This window comes from Anabrus simplex, chromosome 2 (genome assembly GCF_040414725.1).
Source record: "Anabrus simplex isolate iqAnaSimp1 chromosome 2, ASM4041472v1, whole genome shotgun sequence".
NCBI classification, from domain to species: Eukaryota; Metazoa; Arthropoda; class Insecta; order Orthoptera; family Tettigoniidae; genus Anabrus; species Anabrus simplex.
Window position 1 is genome coordinate 169,729,468 of NC_090266.1, and position 20,158 is coordinate 169,749,625.

Below are 20,158 nucleotides of genomic sequence, written 5' to 3' on the forward strand. Positions count from 1 at the left end.
AATATATTTAACAAGGTTGCCATTAATGAAGTAGTGGATTCCATCTATTCCGTTTAACACTGAAACTTTGGTAAAATGGACCCTCACCAGGATTACTTGATTCAAGAACTGGAAAAAATCCAAAGGAAAGCAGCTCAATCTGTTCTGGGTGATTTCCGACGAAAGAGTAGCATTACAAAAATGTTGCAAAGTTTGGTCTGGGAATACTTGTGAGAAAGGAGACGAGCTGCTCGACTAAGTGGTATGTAATACCAATATAGTTGATCTGTTATTGGACATTATAAATTTTCCAGCTAACTCATTCCTGGTTGCCAGTGTTTTGCCCCAGTGTGCTAAGTTGGGCTCATCAGTTGGTACCTAGCACACCTACCAAGACACATGGCTAGTGCATATCGTGGAGGCCACTGCATAGGCTACTTGGAGTCGCTGGCAGTGCCAATGCACTATGAGAGACATTGTCTTATTTTCAAAAATTAATGCCTGCCTGGCCGTCAGACGATGCAGATGTTGATTCCCATAGGGAACCTCAAATATTTGTCCTGAATAAATTTATAATAATATAGTTGGTCCGTTATTGGACATCATAAATTTTCCAGCTAACTCATTCCTGGTTGCCAGGAATCAGCTGGTAAATAGCACACCTACCAAGATGCATGGCTAGTGCATATCATGGAGGCCACTGTGTAGGTGAGCCCAACTTAGCAAACTGGGGCGAAATGCTGGCAACCAGAAATGAGTTAGCTGGGAAATTTATAATGTCCAATAATGGACCAACTATATTGGTATTATAAATTTTCTCATTCGGGACAAATATTTCAGGTCCCCTACGGGAATCAACATCTGTATCATAAGTGGTATGTTCCGAGCTGTCAGTGGAGAGATGGCGTACAATGATATTAGTAGATGAATAAGTTTGAGTGGTGTCTTTAAAAGTAGGACAGATCACAATATGAAGATAAAGTTGGAATTCAAGATGACAAATTGGGCCAAATATTCATTTGTAGGAAGGGGAGTTAGGGATTGGAATAACTTACCAAGGAAGATGTTCAATAAATTTCCAATTTATTTGCAATCATTTAAATAAAGGCTAGGAAAACAACAGATAGGGAATCTGCCACCTGGCCGACTGCCCTAAATGGCAGACCAGTAATGACTGAAAATTATGTGTAATGGAAAATATTTTTAAATTAAAAACCTAAATAAAATATGAAAACATTCACTAAATACTAACGAAAGAAGTCTAGACTTCAAAAACATTAGTATTTAGAAAATGAATCGCACAGGAGGCTACTCTAATTTAAATGTATGGAATGTGGGTTAGAATATTCTTATCTGTAATAAATTCTCCAAATTTATACAGCGCCATTATCAAAAATCAAGGCTTTCAGTATGACGTTAACAGGAACAAAATGTTTCTTTCTCCCTGTTTAAATTCATGGCCATGATCATAGTCCCTCTATATAGATGATGGTAAGCTAAATCGATAGGGGGGTTTAAAAAAGTGAATAAATCAGTTTTTGACAAAAATGGGGTTATTTCAAATTCTGAATCTTCATAGCCTGTTCTATATGTGGATATAAGGGGTTAAGTGATTAGTTATTACTTAATATTTGTGCAATCTATGGAAATGAAAACTATTAATAAACAACTAGTAAATTTATCCACATAATACTAAGTCAACTTAGTCACTAAATGGAACAACATGGAAAACAACTTTTCAGTAACAGTTAACAATTTGAAAAGAAGTTTCCAAGAAAATACTTTCAGTCAAGCTGATTTATATCATGAAAAAGGCAGTAAAGATCTCCCATCACGATATTTTGGCAATATGTTTTAATATACACCATATTTTACAAGAGTTGGGGCAAAAGTCATTGCAACTATCAGATATGCAAGCGGATCACAAACTGCTATTTGCTGCACGGAAGCTATGCAGGCATAGTATCTATTCAGAACAGAAGGCCCTCTGATTGCTGGTAGAGCTGTGAAATCAGTTGTGTGGCAAGCATCGTGCGAGATGGAAGTAACCAGTGTTGAGCAGCGCACATACATCAAAATAGCCATTCTCCAGGTGAGAAATGAAAGAATGCCCTCCCATACCATACAGTAGCATAGTGAGTAGGAAAGTTTCAGCAAGGATGTGTGGCAACCGGTGATCGGCAACGCTCGGGATGACCTGTCAGTGTGCAGACCAACGTGGCATGTGCCATCATCAAGTAGCTCCTGGAGGAAGACAGACAACGGACGCTACTGGAGTTAGAGAGGGCAAGTGGCATCGAGAAACACACCATCCACAGGATATTGCGGAGAGAGCTGCAAGTGCGCAAAACTGAATCAATGTGGGTACCATATGCACTGATGGGAGCTCAATAGTAGATGCAGGGCCGATGACCTCGATGTTAGGCCCTTTTAAACAACAAGCATCATCATCATCATCATCATCATCATCATCATCACATAGTAGACGCAATACGCAACATGCTCCAACCACCTAGCACACTGGCGACAGGACGGTGACCACTTCCTGTCATGAATAATCGTCATCGATGAATTTTGGGGCAGGACATACGAACCAGAACTCAAACGTCAGCCCGCGGAGTGGCAACATGCTGGATCATCAAGGCGGCAGAAGTTCTGTCAGAATCCTTTCCTCATGAAATTTATGGTGATCATCGCGTATGACATCAGGGGTGTCACTGTGGGCCACTTTGTTCCACATAGCAGAACAGTGGGCGCAGAGTACTACAGGGACTTCCTTGTGCAACAGGAAAGATGTGTCCGGATCTTGTGGACAGTGCAATCACACTGCATTACAATGCAAAACCACATAAAGCAGAGTGTGTACGGCGGCCACTGTGATGCTGGGGATGAGAATCATTCCATCTCGCAGAACGCTCGCCACACAACTGATTTAACAGTACTCTCTGTGCTACTACCAGTAATCACAGAGCCATCTGTTGTTGTGAATACACACTATGCCTGCATAGCTTCCATGTGACAAACAGCAGTTTGTGATCCGCTCACATATCTGCAAGAAAGAAAATGGATCCTGCGACTTTTGCCCCAACCCTCAACCCTCGTATTAATGCATTCTCTTTACTCCAATATTTAGACACTTCAAATAAAATATGAACAAAGTAGTAAATAGGACCTGTTACATAATAAGTATTTTATACACTTACTGTTACACCCATAAAAATACATCAACATTTATCATACCTTTGAATTCTGATTTTAGAAAATGGATGCTCAAATCTGAATGATAAAAAGAGCAATGCTATCGATCATCACAAGGAAGATAAGGTTTCCTGTAGATTTACTGATGTCTGGTTCCTTTTTTTTTAAGTAATATGAACATTTCCTTACGAAGTGAACAAAATGAAAGAATAACATTGTACTGAAAATCGCTAATATTTAATCAACTATCTGTCTCCCTAATTTCTATAAACAAGTTCAAAATAATTCCATAGTGCTGTTCAGTAATTACGGAAATTGCTTCTACACAGGGTAATTCTGCTAGACAAAGGAGAAATCACAGGGAAGTATATGGTTTAAAAACTGCATAAAATGTTAATTTTATGATCAATTCCCAGCGGCATAATTTTTGTAATTTTTTATGCTTGTGTATACCATTAATGCAGAAGAATAAATGAGCACTTACCTGAATAAGTTTCAAGTAAGAAAGAATCAGGAGATATTATGAAAAGTAAACCAAAAATATTTTTAATCAAATCCAAATCAAAAATTATAATAGCATTTCAAGGACTTGAAAATGAAAGCATTTAATATTTACAATGACTACATGAAAGAATAATCTAATGTTTTATGAAGTATAATGTTTTGATATGAGAACTAACATTACAAAATAAAACAAACCTGATGGTCCAAAGTTTTCAACTAATCCTTCTGTACAGCCCGTAATATAAAGAGCACTGCTCACAACATTTGCAAGGAAGAAAAGGGTTCCAATAGAACCTCCAAATTCGGGTCCCAGAGTTCTGCTAATCATGACTGAGTGAAAGTTAAGGAATTTGTTAGAAACAAGTGAACTCCATTTCATACACAAAATGAAAATAACATAAGATAACCTTTTTCATTGATAAAATAACTTACTAACTTATATTATCAAAGTAAAACAGTTAATATGAGAAAAAAGACTTGCTACAGAAAAAATATTGCTTCAGACCAATCTGGGCAAAGTAAGGCTAAATGTGATGGGTAGTGTATCAATAGTGTTCAAGAATATAACACTATTAATCAGAAATTTATAGTGCATATTTTGTAGTACATGAAATTGTAATTTCCTTTCAGTAACTTATCAGTATTATTTATTTATTTAAATACTAGCAAGATACCCGTGCTTCGCTACGGTATTATGATTTTTAAAAAATTTATTTATTTTGTAAAGGGCACCTGAGCCATGGCTCATATAGGTGCAATACATATCTGATATACATGTAGCAGAATTAGGAGATAACACAGAATCTTAAATGTTTTACGTGAGAATAAACGGAAAGCGAGTTAAACTCATTATAGAGGTACGATACATTTAGTATACATGTTGCATAGTCAAGATATCTCAGATGTTCATAGCATCTTATGTAAATATTTTACAAGTTTCTGCTTAAATACAGTAAATGAAGCCTGTCGAATATGTTCAGGAAGCGAGTTATACACATGTGCTGAGTAGTACCATACAGATTTGTTGCCATATTTAGTTGAGTTAATTAATTCAATGTGAATTTTATTGACACCTCTTGTATTGTATGAATGTATGTCAGAATTTGTCACACAAAGTATTTGAGTGAGCCAGAATTATTTATCAATTTATAGACCATCACAGCTGAAGCTTTCTGACGTAAAGCCTCAAGTGGAAGAACATTACAATGTTTGTATAGATAAGCTGTTGGTGTCAATGTAGGTAGCTTAAACAGTATTTTTAATGCTCTCTTGTGTAGAATTTCAACAGTCTGAAATAGCTCGTTACTGCAACATGCCCAAATATGCACCATATAAAGTATATGACTTTGAATAAGAGCATGATAAATATTTTTTAGTAGAGTGTTAGTAAGTTTGTATTTAAGTCTATTAAGAACGCCAATTGCTGGTGTAATTTTATTACAAATCGCCTGAACCTGATCACTCCAAGAGAGGAATTTGTCAAGAATTAATCCTAGGAACTTTGTCGCCCTAGCTCTAGGTATTTTGCAGTTACAAATTTTGAGTGTAATATCCAGAGAAAGCCTGCATGCTGTTTTATGAAAGATGATATAATTAGTTTTAGATTAATAGTTAGACGATTTACAAGAAGCCAATTCTGAAGTAAAGTAATATCGGACTGCATCATGATTTCGAGGTTATCCGGAGAAGTGTCCGTGTAAAACACGTTAGTGTCATCAGCAAATAGAGACAATCGTCCGTACAATTTTAGTGATCCTATATCATTCATAAATATGAGGAAAAGAATGGGACCTAGTACTGAACTTTGAGGTACACCTATATTTATAGGCAATGGGCTACTGTTCACATTATTATAGGACACAAATTGTTCTCTGTCTGTAAGGTAACTGATAAACCAGTTTAATGCTGTTCCTCTAACTCCAGCAGCTTCCAGCTTCCTAATTAAAATATCATTGTCCACTGTGTCAATAGCTTTCTTCAAGTCAATGAATAATCCCGCAGCTATATTTCCTGAGTCTAAATTTTCCTGAAGTTTAATTATTATATCTTCTATTCAATTGCAAGTACTAGAATTTGGTAAAAATCCATACTGATATCTGTAAAAATAATTATTTTTAAATAAAAATCTTAGCAATCTCTCTTTAACTATGTATTCTAAAATTTTAGATAAGATAGGTAGTATAGAAATTGGACAATGGTTATTTACGTCAAATTTATCTAAACCTTTGTATATTGGTACAATTTTTGCGATCTTCAACATTTTGGGGACAGTAGCTTCATTAAATGATGTATTTATAAGTTGTGTAATATAGGGGACTAGGTACGGAGCCAATTTCTTTATAAGCTTGTTACTTAAACCATAACAGTCATGGCTACTGGCATTTTTCAGTTTTCTGATTGTATTTAATACTTCATTATCGTTGGTAGGGTGTAAAAATAGAGAACTACATGGACCTGTACCTAAAATGGGAGGGGTTTTACTTGGAATATTAGCAGCTAGGTTTTGACCAATATTAGTAAAATATTCATTAAATGTTGTTGATATCTCTAGTGGATTTGTGATAACCATATCCTGTACTCTCAAGTGTATTTCTTTACTATCGTCATCATTGTCGGTGATTAGGATTTCATTTACCACTTTCCAACAGTTTTATGTAGTATTTAGTCTGTCAATAAAATATGAATTCTCTAGTTCCCTTTTCATTTTAGTTACTTTTCTACATAGTGATTTGTAGTCCCCTACCAGTTCTTCTGAATAATATTCACACCCCATTCTGTTTCTAAGTTGTTACCTTTTAATTTTGGCATAAAGCTTGTTCTTTTGTTCAACAAGTTTCAAGAGTTCAGGTGTCATCCATGGGCATGTTGGTCTCTTACTGTTTAAGTTACCTCTGTTATTGACGAACAGCATACACGTTTCATCTATATAGCTAATTAGTTTATTTACTACCGTGTTACACTTGTCATTCCTATCAATTATTAAGGGATTATGAAACGTGTTCAGTTAAACGTTTAACATCTATTCTTTTGTTTACAGGACGTTTCTTGTTTGTTTGGATGGCTATCTGATTTTCTAAGTCAAATATTAATATATTATGGTCACTAAAATCATTAAAAATGTTGTTCAACTGAAAGCAGCGGTGTTAGTTTATATATATATGATCTATCAAGGTTGCACTACTGTTAGTAACTCTAGTGGGAAAAACATTATTACAAGATATTTGATTATAACATACACTCAGCCTGTACAATTCCTCTGACTGTTGGTTTTGTTCCAGTTTATCTATATTAAATTCTCCAACAGTAACACAGAACTTCCTGTTATATTTACTCCACATCTCTTCAAGACAAGTGATGAATGAATCAGCATATTTAATATTTGGATTATAGCAAGCTAGAACAAGAAACTCTCTATCAGAACCAGAAATTTCAACTAATAACATATTAAACGGCACATCGGTAGATTTTACAGTTGTTAGGACCTTAGCTTCATAGCACTGCTTGACATAAATGACAATTCCACCACCCTTTTTTAATGGTCTTGAACAAAAATAACCATCATAATTTGGTAAGTTATAATATATTTCTTCATCTGGATTCAGCCAAGTTTCTGTAATAACTGTAACATCCGGCATGTGTGCTTGCATAATGAGAGTTGATAATGTTATCCATTTGTTACGTATACTCTGAGCATTAATATATAACATCCTAATTTTGTTCCCTTTATTTTTACCTTCTCCTAAGCTATTTAATTGATTTTCTGACCTATCCATTGATAATGATGGTAATTTTCGTTCAAGTGGCTAAACTGTACAATTCATGATTTTAATCTGAAAATATCATCAATTGTTTTGACAATGATTACTTGGGAGGTATCATCTTTTCGCACATATATTTTCCCATCCCGGGTCCACACATATTTATACCCCTTTACCCTCAGGTCTTTAGCTCTCTTTAGTAGCCCTTTAGTTTTAAGAGTGAGGTGATCATTTATGTAGACCGTGTGGCTAGCATTATTTATTCCAACTGCTGAGGACTGCAGTTGTCTAATTTTCTTCTTGGCCATCATTAATTCGTGCTTTTTCCACCTGTTGACGAACTTGACGATGATTGGACAAGGAAGATTCTTGTTAACAGATGGGATCCTGTGAATAATATAAAGATCAGTCCTCTCAATTTCGCATCCCACACCTGCACCTATATTCTTAACAACTTCATAAATGTCTTCTCCTTGGATTTCTGGCGCACCATGTATTTCCACATTTCTTCTTAGATATTGGTTCACTTGTTCTACGTCTTCATTTGCCACGTCATTGAGCTTGCAGACCTTCTCTTGAAGTTCTCTGATCTTTTGATCACGTTTACACAGCTCTGCCTTCAAGTCCTCAATGACTTTTGTATTAAAATCAATGCTTTCACGCAATCTAGTAACCATATTTTCTACCAGTCTCTCAATAAGTGAGTCTAGGAAGTTGGAGCTGCACATTATGTTGTTAACAACATCTACGAGATCGGTCGATGCACATTCGTCATTAGAAGACAACGTAGTACCATTTCCTTCCGCGTGACATCGCGCCGGTCGCTGTTGTTTCTCTGGCAACTTCTCACCTCCTTTATTCTTTGGTTTGCCACCCATAACCTCACCAAATATTTGACAAAACTAAATTAACACTCCTATTTAAACAGTATTTCTGAAATTACCAGTGAATTTATTATTTACCTATTATTAATCTTGCTACGCTTTTATGTTACATTAGTAGTTACCTCTTAAAGTTTCCTTCTCCTACGTAAACTGGTAATATAAACTCACAGCACTAAGCACATGTTATCTCCATCTGCCACTTGTATATTTTTAACGTTTTATATATGTTGTTGTTGTTGTTTGAGTCATCAGGCCATAGACTGGTTTGATGCAGCTCTCCATGCCACCTATCCTGTGCTAACCTTTTCATCTCTACGTAACTACTGCATCCTACATCTGCTCTAATCTGCTTGTCATATTCAAACCTTTGTCTAGCCCTACTGTTCTTACCACCTACACTTCCTTCAAAAACCAACTGCAAAAGTCCTGGGTGTCTTAAGATGTGTCCTATCATTCTATCTCTTCTTCTTGTCAAATTTAGCCAAATCGATCTCCTCTTACCAATTCGATTCAGTATCTCTTCATTCATGATTCGATCTATCCATCTCACCTTCAGCATTCTTCTGTAACACCACATTTCAAAAAGCTTCTATTCTCTTTCTTTCTGAGCTAGTTACCGTCCATGTTTCACTTCCATACAATGCCACGCACCACACGAAAGTCTTCAAAAACATCTTTCTAATTCCTATATCAATGTTTGAAGTGAGCAAATTTATTTTCTTAAGAAAGCTCTTCCTTGCTTGTGCTAGTCTGCATCTTATGTCCTCCTTACTTCTGCCATCGTTAGTTATTTTACTACCCAATTAACAATATTCATCTACTTCCTATAAGACTTCATTTCCTAATCTAATATTACCTGCATCACCTGCCTTTGTTCAACTGCACTCCATTACTTTTGTTTTGGACTTATTTATTTTTATCTTGTACTCCTTACCCAAGACTTCATCCATACCATTCAGCAGCTTCTCGAGGTCCTCTCCAGTCTCGGATAAAATAACAATATCATTGGCAAATCTCAAGGTTCTTTTCCAAATTCCTCTTTGATTTCCTTTACTGCCTGTTCTATGTAAACATTGAAGAGGAGGGGGGGACAGACTGCAGCCTTGCCTCACTCCTTTCTGGATTTCTGCTTCTTTTTCAAAGCCCTCGATTCTTATCTCCGCAGACTGATTTTTATACAGATTGTAGATAATTCTTCGTTCTCAGTATCTGATCCCAATCACCTTCAGAATCGGTCCAATCAACATTGTCAAATGCCTTTTCTAGATCTACAAATGCCATGTACGTGGGCTTGTCCATCTTGATTCGATCCTCTAAGATCAGCCATAAAGTCAGGATTGCTTCTCGTGGTTCCTACATTTCTTCTGAAGCCAAACTGATCTTCTTCCAACTCAGCTTCAACTTGTTTTTCCATTCTTCTGTAAATAATACGTGTTAAAATTTTGCAGGCATGAGATACTAAACTAATGGTGCGGTAGTTTTCACACCGGTCAGCACCGGCTTTCTTGAGAATAGGTATCACAACATTCTGCCAAAAATAGGATGGGACTTCTCCTGTCTCATACATCTTACACACTAAATGGAATAACCTTGCCATGCTGCTTTCTTCTAAGGCAGTCAGTAATTCAGAAGGAATGTCATCAATTCCAGGTGCCTTGTTCCTATTTAGGTCTCTCACAGCTCTGTCAAACTCTGACCTCAAAATTGGGTCTCCTATTTCATCAACATCAACAGCCTCTTCTTATTCCAGAACCAAATTATCTACATCTTTAACTTGATACAACTGTTGGATATGTTCTTGCCATCTTTCTGCTGTGTCGTCTTTCCCTAGAAGTGGCTTTCCATCTGAGCTCTTAATATTCATACACCTATATTTCCTTTCTCCAAAGGATTCCTTGAATTTCCTGTATGCAGCATCTACCTTCCCTAGGACCATACAACCTTCGACATCTTTGCACTTCTCCTTCAGCCATTCTTCTTTAGCTACCTTGCACTTTCTATCCACTTGATTCTTCAATCGCCTGTGTTCTTTTCTGCCCTCTTCATTTCTAGCATTCTTGTATTTTCGTCGTTCATCAATCAGGTCTAGTATCTCCTGAGTTATCCACTGATTCTTAGTTGATCTTTTGTTCCTTCCTAAAATCTCTTCAGCAGCCCTACTGACTTCATTTTTCATGACTATCCACTCTTCCTCTATTGTGTTTCCTTCAGCCTTTTCATTTAGCCCTTGTGCTACATGTTCCTTGAAACAATCCCTCACACTCTTTTCTTTCAACTTGTCTTGTTTTATATATAATCCACCGAAATTCGCGATCTAACTCGTTTTCTGAGAGAATCTGCCAAAATTAGTGATCTAACTTGTTTTCTGAGAAATTACGGCAAAGTTTCTCCCATTTTTCAATCTTTCTTTCCAGCAATCTATTTCGTACTTCCCAGGCTAGGTCCAGGTATTCCACCCGGTCAGTTGCGTCCCTAAATCTTTGCCATATTTTCCTATAAGCATTTTTAATACGCATCAAATCCTTGAGGAAATCTGGCGTGGTGTCATCTTGGGTGCCTTGGCGGTACTGATCCCGCAGCTGGACTGCAATCGTAGTCATTACCCGGCCTGGACCCGTTTCCAACGTGGTCCGCACATTTTGACGATGGTCCAGAACATTATTATTATTGTTGTTGTTGTTTTTGTTGTTATTATTGTTATTGGGGTGGATGATATTAGTTGAATTTAGGTTATTATTATTATTATTATTATTATTATTATATATTTTTTGTTGTTTTAAGGGGCCTAACATCAAAGGTCATCGGCCCCTAATGGTACGAAATGAAAGAACAAAAATTGCAATGGCATCCACTGACCAAAATAAAAATAAAATATGGCATGAAGAATGAATGGATGGACAGGAACTCAACAAAACACAAAACAAACAAACAAAAACCAGTGGATCGGACTCAATACAGATCGAAAATAACATTATTACCGACCAAGGAACCACTTATAAAGCACAATGATGCTTGGTGTCTAAAGGGGGTGCAAAATCCATGTCTAAGGCCCCACAGAATGGTACATGTCGCGAGTAAAATAGAACCATGGTATGTGTCATGTTGGGGTATTAATCAGAAGTAGCGAAGACTCACGGTGTTCCACAAAAGATGGTACTACTCACAAGTAGTGCAATACGTACAAGTAATGCAGACCTATGGTGTGTCTCACACAATGGCCCAACTCAGAGTCAACGCAAACCGAGAAGGTTCCCCACCTAGGTGTACTAAACACGGGCGCCGGTATTCCCGTGGTGTTCCTCACATAGTGGGTACTAATCACAGGCAACGCAGACCCACGGTGCTGCTCATATAGTGGTACAACTCACAGGCTACGCCCAGACCCGCGGTGTTGCACACATGGGTACGACGCACGGGTACCGGAATCCACCAGGCCAGGCTTTTACTGCTACTAATCGCAAACCTATTTCGTACCAAATTTAGTGGTACTACGCGCAAGTACAGGCAACCTATGGTGTTCCCCGCATGATGGTACGATTCAAAATTAGTTTCATGGTTCTAATTCAGTCAGCCCTTGGTCGCCCCTTTTAGTCGCCTCTTACGACAGGCAGGGGATACCGCGGGTGTATTCTACATGTGCGTCCCCCACCCGCAGGGGGTAGTATTATTATTATTATTATTGAGGTCTGGACCCCACAGCAAGATGCAAGACCGCAGCTTGGCATAAATTACATCTGCTGACATTGTCATTGCTGACAATGTGACCAGCACCATCGTCGTGCGTAGGCAAGTGCGCGAGATTCTGGCAACACGAATGATATACTTCCGTGCATTATCGACCTTATTATAGAGGTAAACAATTACACAGTCAATATCATTCCTATCGTTTATTTCAAATGTGTTTAAATTTTTATTTATATACCAGGAGAATCTACTGTAATTAACTTTATGTGCTCCAAAGGAAAAGATGTTTCTTGAAAATGAACCTAGGAAAGATTAAAAATGATCAGTTTATGATCAGAATAAGTATATTACGAACACTAAAATCACTGGTCTCAACTCCTTTTTCACCCCACCCCAGTTAAGTTGATTTACCACCCCCTCCAAAAAGAAGGCTTGTTTCTTTATGTTTAAAAGGGATTCCAAATACCAATGTTTACGTCAGTTACCTTCAGTTCTGAGATATACTGTAAGTATCCCCATAAAGAGAATTCACTTTTTTTTCATTTCCTTTCACACTCACCACCACCCCCACCCCACCAAGTGAATTTCCCATTAAAAATACTTGTTTCTTTAATAGTAAAGGATCTTCTGAACACCAATTATCACGACTCAAACACCTTCCATTTTGACATAATGTGTCCTCATAAAAGGAATTCAACTACTTTTCACACCCGCCTCCCAAGATGATTTCCGCCGGGCTGAGTGGCTCAGACGATTGAGGCGCTGGCCTTCTGACCCCAACTTGGCAGGTTCAATCCTGGCTCAGTCCGGTGGTATTTGAAGGTGCTCAAAAATGTCAGCCTCGTGTCGGTAGATTTACTGGAATGTAAGAGAACTCCTGCGGACTAAATTCCGACACCTCAGCGTCTCCAAAAACTGTAAAAAACAAAGAAGTTAGTGGGATGTAAAGCCAATAACATTATTAAGACGATTTCCCACCAAAAATGCTTTTTTCTTTGTTATTAAAGGAGATCCAAATACCAATTTTCACGTCTGTAACAACTTTAGTTTTTATTAGATGTAGGTATCCTCATACAATTAATTTTTCAATTCTTTCATCTCCCCCCCCCCCCCCCCCCGATTGAATTTTCCGAGAATACGCGTTTCTTCAATTTTAAAGCAGATTCCAAATACCAATTTTCACATCTGTAAAATTTTTCATTTTTGAGATAATAGTATCCTCATACAAATTATTTAATTAATTTTTCAATTTCCCTCCCCCCTTTAGCTGGATTTCCGAAAACAAAAAATCTGTATTCCTTTATTTTTAAAGGAGATTCCAAATACCAAATTTCACATCTGTTACATCTTCAGCTTTTGAGATATCAGTATCCTAATTAAGAGAATTTAATCCCATTTTCAGTTACTTTTACCCCTCCAGCCAAGTGGTTTTTCAGAAAACAAAAAATACATGTTTCTTTATTTTTAATAGAGATAAAAATACTATTTTTCACTTCGGTAACATGTTAAGTTTTTGAGATATACTGTAGAAATGCTTATTTTAAAATTTCACCCCCTTTTTAGTTCCCCTTAAGTGGAGTTACCAAAAAAAAAAAAATCACGTATGTTTCTTTACTTTAACAGGAGATTCCAAATACTAATTTTTAAGTCTGTAACATTTTATGTTTCTGAGATATACTGTAGATATAGTCTTTCTAAAAATTCACCCCAATTTGTCACTCCTGTTTAACCCCCATTAATTGGATTTTCCAAAAACAAAAAATTGGTTTTCCTTTATTTTTAAAGGAGATACTAAATACCAATTTTTAGGTCTGTAATATCTTCTGTTTCTGAGATATAAGTATCCTCATTAAAGGCATTCAACCCATTTTCACCCCTTTTCACCACTCCTATTGGGATTCTCAAAAAAAAAAAAAAGTTTATTTTTAAAGGAGTTTCTAAATACCAATTTTTACATCTGTAATCTTTCCAAGTTTTGATATAGATACACTCATTTTAAAAATTCACCCCCCTTTTCACCCTCCTATTAACTGGATTTTCCAAAAACAAAAAAATGTGTGTTTATTTTTAAAGGAGATCCCAAATACCAATTTTCAGGTCTGTAATATCCTCAGTTTCTGAGATACAAGTATCCTCATTTAAGGCATTCAACCCCTTTTTCACCCCTCCTATTGGGATTTTCCAAAAACATAAAAATATGTGTTTATTTTTAGAGGGTATTCTAAATACCAATTTTTACATCTGTACACTTTAAATGTTTTGAGATATATATACGCTCATTTTAAAAATTCACCCTCCCCCCATTTTCACCCCCTCCCCCAATAATTGGATATTCCAAAAACAAAAACTACGTGTTTACTTTTAAAGGAGATCCCAAATACCAATCTTCAGGTCTGTAATATCCTCAGTTTCTGAGATATAAGTGTGGTCATTAAAGGCATTCAACCCCTTTTTCACCCTTCCTATTGGGATTTTCTGAAAACAAAAAAATATGCGTTTCATTATTTTTGAAGGAGATTCTAAATACCAATTTTTACATCTTTAAACTTTAAAAGTTTTGAGATATAGATATACTCATTTTAAAAATTAACCCCCCTTTTCACCCTCCTATTAATTGGATTTTCCAAAAACAAAATATTATGTGTTTCTTTATTTTAAAAGGATAATCCCAAATACCAATTTTCAGGTCTGTCATATCCTCAGTTTCTGAGATATAAGAATCCTCATTAACAGCATTCAACCCCTTTTTCACCCCTCCTATTGGGATTTTCCGAAGACAAAATATACGTATTTCCTTATTTTTAAAGAAGATTCTAAGTACCAATTTTTACATCTGTAAACTTTTAAAGTTTTGAGATATAGATACACTCATTTCAAAATTTCACCTCCCTTTTTACCCTCTTAGCAACGGAATATCCAAAAATCCTCCCTCACCGAGCACCTAAATTGTACTATAAATGTATCCTCAAAATTTCATTTCATTATGTCCAGTAATTTTGATTCGGCGATGATGAGTCAGTCAGTCAGTCAGTCAGTCAGTCAGTCAGGACAAGTTATTTTATATATATATAGATTTATATATTACATAAGCTCTTCTATTATTCTCAGTTTGTTTTGTTAATAATTTAACATCACTTATTACATTCATCTGGGCATCACAATTACCTCATTTGCTAACTGTAAAATGTAAGAGACTTAAAACTCTAGTATGTTCACAATATAAAACATTCCTTCAAAACAACCCTTCAGAGTGGTCTGTTCTCCCTCGTACACTTACAAAAGCATAAAATTGAGATATCTGATATCTGTTTACTGATATGTCCTACTCTACAATGAACAAGAATTACATTCTTTGTCAAATTTTCTTAGCTTTGTTCCTTCCTTCCAATGTGACTGCACTGGGTATGTTTCAGCATCAACAATATTTTTCTGTTGATGCAGCCAATTGTTACCAAGGACTAACAGTAACTGCAAGACATTGAGACACAATTTTCAAAAAGACTAAACCTTCAGCAGTGCAATGCACAAACATTCTGCAGCAGAAATATTTTATTTACAGTCCAAGAAAAATACCCTGACAATAAGTTAATTGATGATGAATATACAGCTTACTGTCACAAGGTAGAATTTAATTTAAAAATTTAAACCATCCTGCCATTAATGTAGGGAAGCATTATGTTAAGTATTCTGCACTGTTTCTTAGGTTATGGAAGATGTCAGTCGGGCTGCATATGTTTACAGGCATGATTTTTTTCGCATTAATGATAAACACGACAAAAAAAAAATTGGAACGATTGAGAAATATTTTAACAAATCATGTGATTCTAGTTAAGAAATTAGTGATTTTATTTTCGTGAATTACAGCAAATTGAAGCAACAAGGCCAGTTTAAAGCATAATATACTTATTTTGCGATAAGTGCAAAAATACAGCGAAATTCATGGAAAATAATAATCTTGAAATTTGTGTTTCAATATCACGTGTGTGAAGGGAAACAGAGGACAGAGTAAGGATTTCTCATTTCAACAGAAGGATTTCTTCGTTTTGTATGTAATCGTGATTAGGGCTATATCATAGTTCATTTCAAGATTACATAAGGAACAATGAATGATTATCAATATTGCTTCTCAATAATGAATGATTATAAATATCGTTTGTCTCTATTTAGCTACCTTTCACATAAATAATTCACAATTCTCTCAAATTAAACTAATGAATAACTTTAGGAAAGGATTAAAGTGAAATTAAAGCAAAAAACTGTTTCCTTTTTGCAAAATCGAACATAAATTAATGCAAAAAATCATGCCTCTACAGATGTCATATTACTGCATAACCTTGCACTCTTCTTCTTCTTTTCCTACTGCTTTTCCAACACCTGTGGGGTCATGGGTCGAACTCTTGCACATGTCGATTTGGCCTTGTTTTACGGTCGAATGCCCTTCCTGACGCCAACCCTATATGGACGGATGTAATCACTATTGCGTCTTACTGTGGTGGTTGGTAGTGTAGTGTGTTGTGTGAATATGAGGAGGAAAGTGTTGGGGACAAACACAAACACCCAGTCCCCGGGCCTGAAGAGTTAATCAGAGGCGATTAAAATCCCCGATCCGGCCAGGATCGAACGCGGGACCCTCTGAACCAAAGGCCTCAACTGCATAACCTTGCACTGCGACCAATTAAGTCTATTGTGCTTCCCCACTTAAATCTCCACTCTACAATTCCACAGTAAGAGATAAATACTGTGAGACTAGTAAGGGACATCTGAGATTTCACTGAAATCAATAAAGTGACCCAACAGTGATGTGGTTCAGACAGGGAATTGGTGCATCAATACAAGTAGTCTTATGGAGGACATTAACAGGCCAATGACCACTATCAGCAACTGTTTGTTGGGAAGAAGGCTGCTAACATGCGAAATAGAATTTCTTGCAGTAGTCAAAAATGTTGTCTGTTTACCCAAGTTGCAGGAAACAGACTGCATGTTGCTACTTCACTCTCAACAGCCATGGTGAGGATCACATCTTACACCTCATCATCATATGGCAAGTAACAGAATGCAAACATTGGGTAGGATGGACTGTTCAGCACTAGTGTAACGTATTATTTTACCAATGCATTTTGCATTTCTCTTGTTCCTGACAATCATCAGCAATATGTTTGGAAAGAATCTAGAAATGCTACACATTTCAAATACAGCACATAGTGAGCAGATCAAGGTGAATGCACAGAGTTTACTGAGGCGACGTTATAAAGAGTCACTGAATTCTTTGTCTAGTTATTCAGGGCATCTTGAGGCTCCTCACTATTGAGACTTCCTCCAACCAGTGATGTAACCTGCTTTTCAGAGTGGGGTATGTTACCTAGCTAATATTTTTTAAAATCTTGAAAATGCTACCTAACCATGACATTACCAATTTATCTATAAATCATAGCACACATAGCTAAAACATTATCTTAAGTACTACAAATGAACCGATACTAAAAAGTAATGTACATTTAAAATAATTAATTTTTTGAATCTTTCATTAATGCTATAACAATCAATGTATCTATGTTATCCAGTTCATTAGTGCTACAAATAATAAGAGCATATGGCAGCCTTTAGGATAGTTAAGGTGATGCAGGTAGTATAAATGATTTTATTTTATTTTTACAATTGGCTTTATGTTGCACTGACACAAATAAGTCTTATGGCGACAATGGAATAGGAAACAGCTAGGAGTGGGAAAGACATGTCCGTGGCCTTAATTAAGGCACAGCCCCAGCATTTGCCTGGTGTGTAAATGGGAAACCACAGAAAACCATCTTCAGGGCTGCCGACGGTTGGGTTCGAACCCATTAGCTCCTAAATGCAAGCTAACAGCTGTGCACCCTTAACCGCACCACCAACTCGCTCGGTGACATATTATTATAACAACTCGCATTTTACTTCTTGTAAATTACCTGGATCCTCCATTTTTTTCTGTGCAAAGACATCAATGACATCTTGTTCAAATTAAGAGCTAGAGCATAGATTTTGTAGAAGTTTGCCTTCAATGTTCAACAGAGCAAGGGTCGAGTCTTTCTTCATGTTGGGCATTGCAAAAAAAAAAAATTAATTCTTCTCAAGCAGGAAAGATCTTTCTACCGAAGCACTGGTTGCTGGTATAGTCAAGACTAAAGCTGCCAATTTGCCAGAGGTACTCCTGAAGCCTATGGTAAATGGATGGGGAGGACCCACGGAAAATAAATGGTGGTTGGTACACATAGACGTTGACGGGGTGAAAGGAGTACTTTCGTAGAAATTAAGCACTTCAAATAAAAAGACTGGAGGTTTCCACCTGCTCAATACCTAATATAATCACGTTAATGTCAAAATTATTTGCGGAACTTATTTCGTCTCTTTGAGAAATCATCAGTCACTTATTTCCAGCATAGATTAAAAATAGACCTGCACAGGCAGTACAGAGTTGTCACATTCTCATAATTCCTATAAATAAACATACACTTATGCCCACTAAGATCAGGAAAAAAGTGCATAAAAATACTATTTAGAAGTTTTTTTTCTTTTAAATCTATGGGGTAGAATTGTAAAATTGGCCTTGTTTCGAACCCATTGTTCATAATAATCTTGCAGATGATTCAAAGTGATAACTGAGGTAGTGATTAATCTAAATTGCATAGAAGAGGGGACTCCTCAAGGTTGAAATGAAGGTTGCATTAAATAAAACGGATCTTGTAAACTGCTGTGGAAAATGTTGCAGAATACGGTATTCTATTTTGGAGTCTGGAAGAAGAAGAAGAACTGAAAAAATAAAGTGAAAACATAACGAGGACCTAAACTGTAAACAGGAAGAGATAGAAAACACACTCACCCCGTTTTCATTTTTCACAGCTGACGCTCCTCAAGTGGTGTGACCGGTCTTAGCGGCTGCCGTTGCATATCTAGTGTTGGTGCGCCAGGCAGCTGGATCAGGAGAGGGAGGAGGTGTGGGAGGTGGAGGGGAAGAGGAAGGAGAAGGGGAGGACATGCTAGTGAGAGAAATGTAGAGATGGGTTTGTTTGCTTTTTTTGTTACAAGGAAGCCAGCTTTATTAGTTCCAAACAAATCAAGAAAACAAGGGATTTGGTCATATATAAAGGACTTTTATTTACTAAAATTTCATTAAAATTTAATTTTATTATTATTATTATTATTATTATTATTATTATTATTATTATTATTATTATTAAACTGAAGCAAAGATATGAACATGTTTTCTAAGATGTTCATGAGGTTGCCCCTTTGCAAAATGGTCAAAAATTATTGACTGATTGAGGTATAGGATTGGTCGGCTTCGTTCATGTGAATACTCATGGAGGAAAACTTACAATGCTTTTTAGCATTAATATGTTCTAGGTATGGGGTTATAAAACTACGACCTGTCTGCCCAATATAGAAGCCTTACATAGGGTGCAGACAAGCCTATACAGTAAAACCTTGATGCATCGTTTTTCAAGGGGGAGGGGGAAAATTACGATGGATGCAGGAAATCTATAAATGCAGGTGACATAAAATAGGGCGAAAGCAAAATAATAACATATGGGTACTGTATTTGGGCATTTTTCATCATGTAATAATAATAATAATAATAATAATAATAATAATAATAATAATAATAATAATGGTGTGGGGTCTCCGAAGCCGGGTGCAGATTTTTCGAGTTGTTGAGTGATAGGCGATAAACGCGCTTACGAAAATGCAGCTCTACACAAGATGAGTCCCAATGCGTAAGCTGGCACACACACACACACACACACACACACACACACACACACACACACACACACACACACAGAGAGAGAGCCTCCGAACGGTCGGAATTAACCAACAAAGGTTAAAATCTCCTACCCCATCGCGACCTGTTGAACTGAAGGCCAAGACGTGCTAACCCTTTAGCCATGGAGCCGGATATGCTCATACTGTATAAAACGGTATCAGACCATTGCAATCATGATATACACGATGAAAATAAAAAGCGCGATTTTACGCCGTTTCGTTTCACTTTTCCTTACATCTTGTGGTAACTGGAAAACCTTCAAGGTCAGTTCTCTTATTGAAAAGAAATAATATACGTCGATATTACGGCGATAACCTGTATTTTGTTAAATATTCTGTAGACCCTTCGAAAAT

The 20,158-nt window shown here is 36.6% G+C and overlaps 1 protein-coding gene across 2 annotated transcripts in view; it reads right to left on the bottom strand.

Annotated features, from left to right (window-relative positions):
• The window catches only part of LOC136863967 (solute carrier family 12 member 9), a 246,727-nt gene that overhangs the window by 213,146 nt on the left and 13,423 nt on the right, over positions 1–20,158 (bottom strand). For both annotated transcript variants that reach the window (XM_067140433.2, XM_067140432.2), the window contains exon 3: positions 3,877–4,011. In XM_067140433.2, coding sequence (XP_066996534.2) covers positions 3,877–4,009 — 133 coding nt within the window. In that variant the 5' untranslated portion in view covers positions 4,010–4,011. The remainder of the gene's footprint in view (positions 1–3,876; positions 4,012–20,158) is intronic.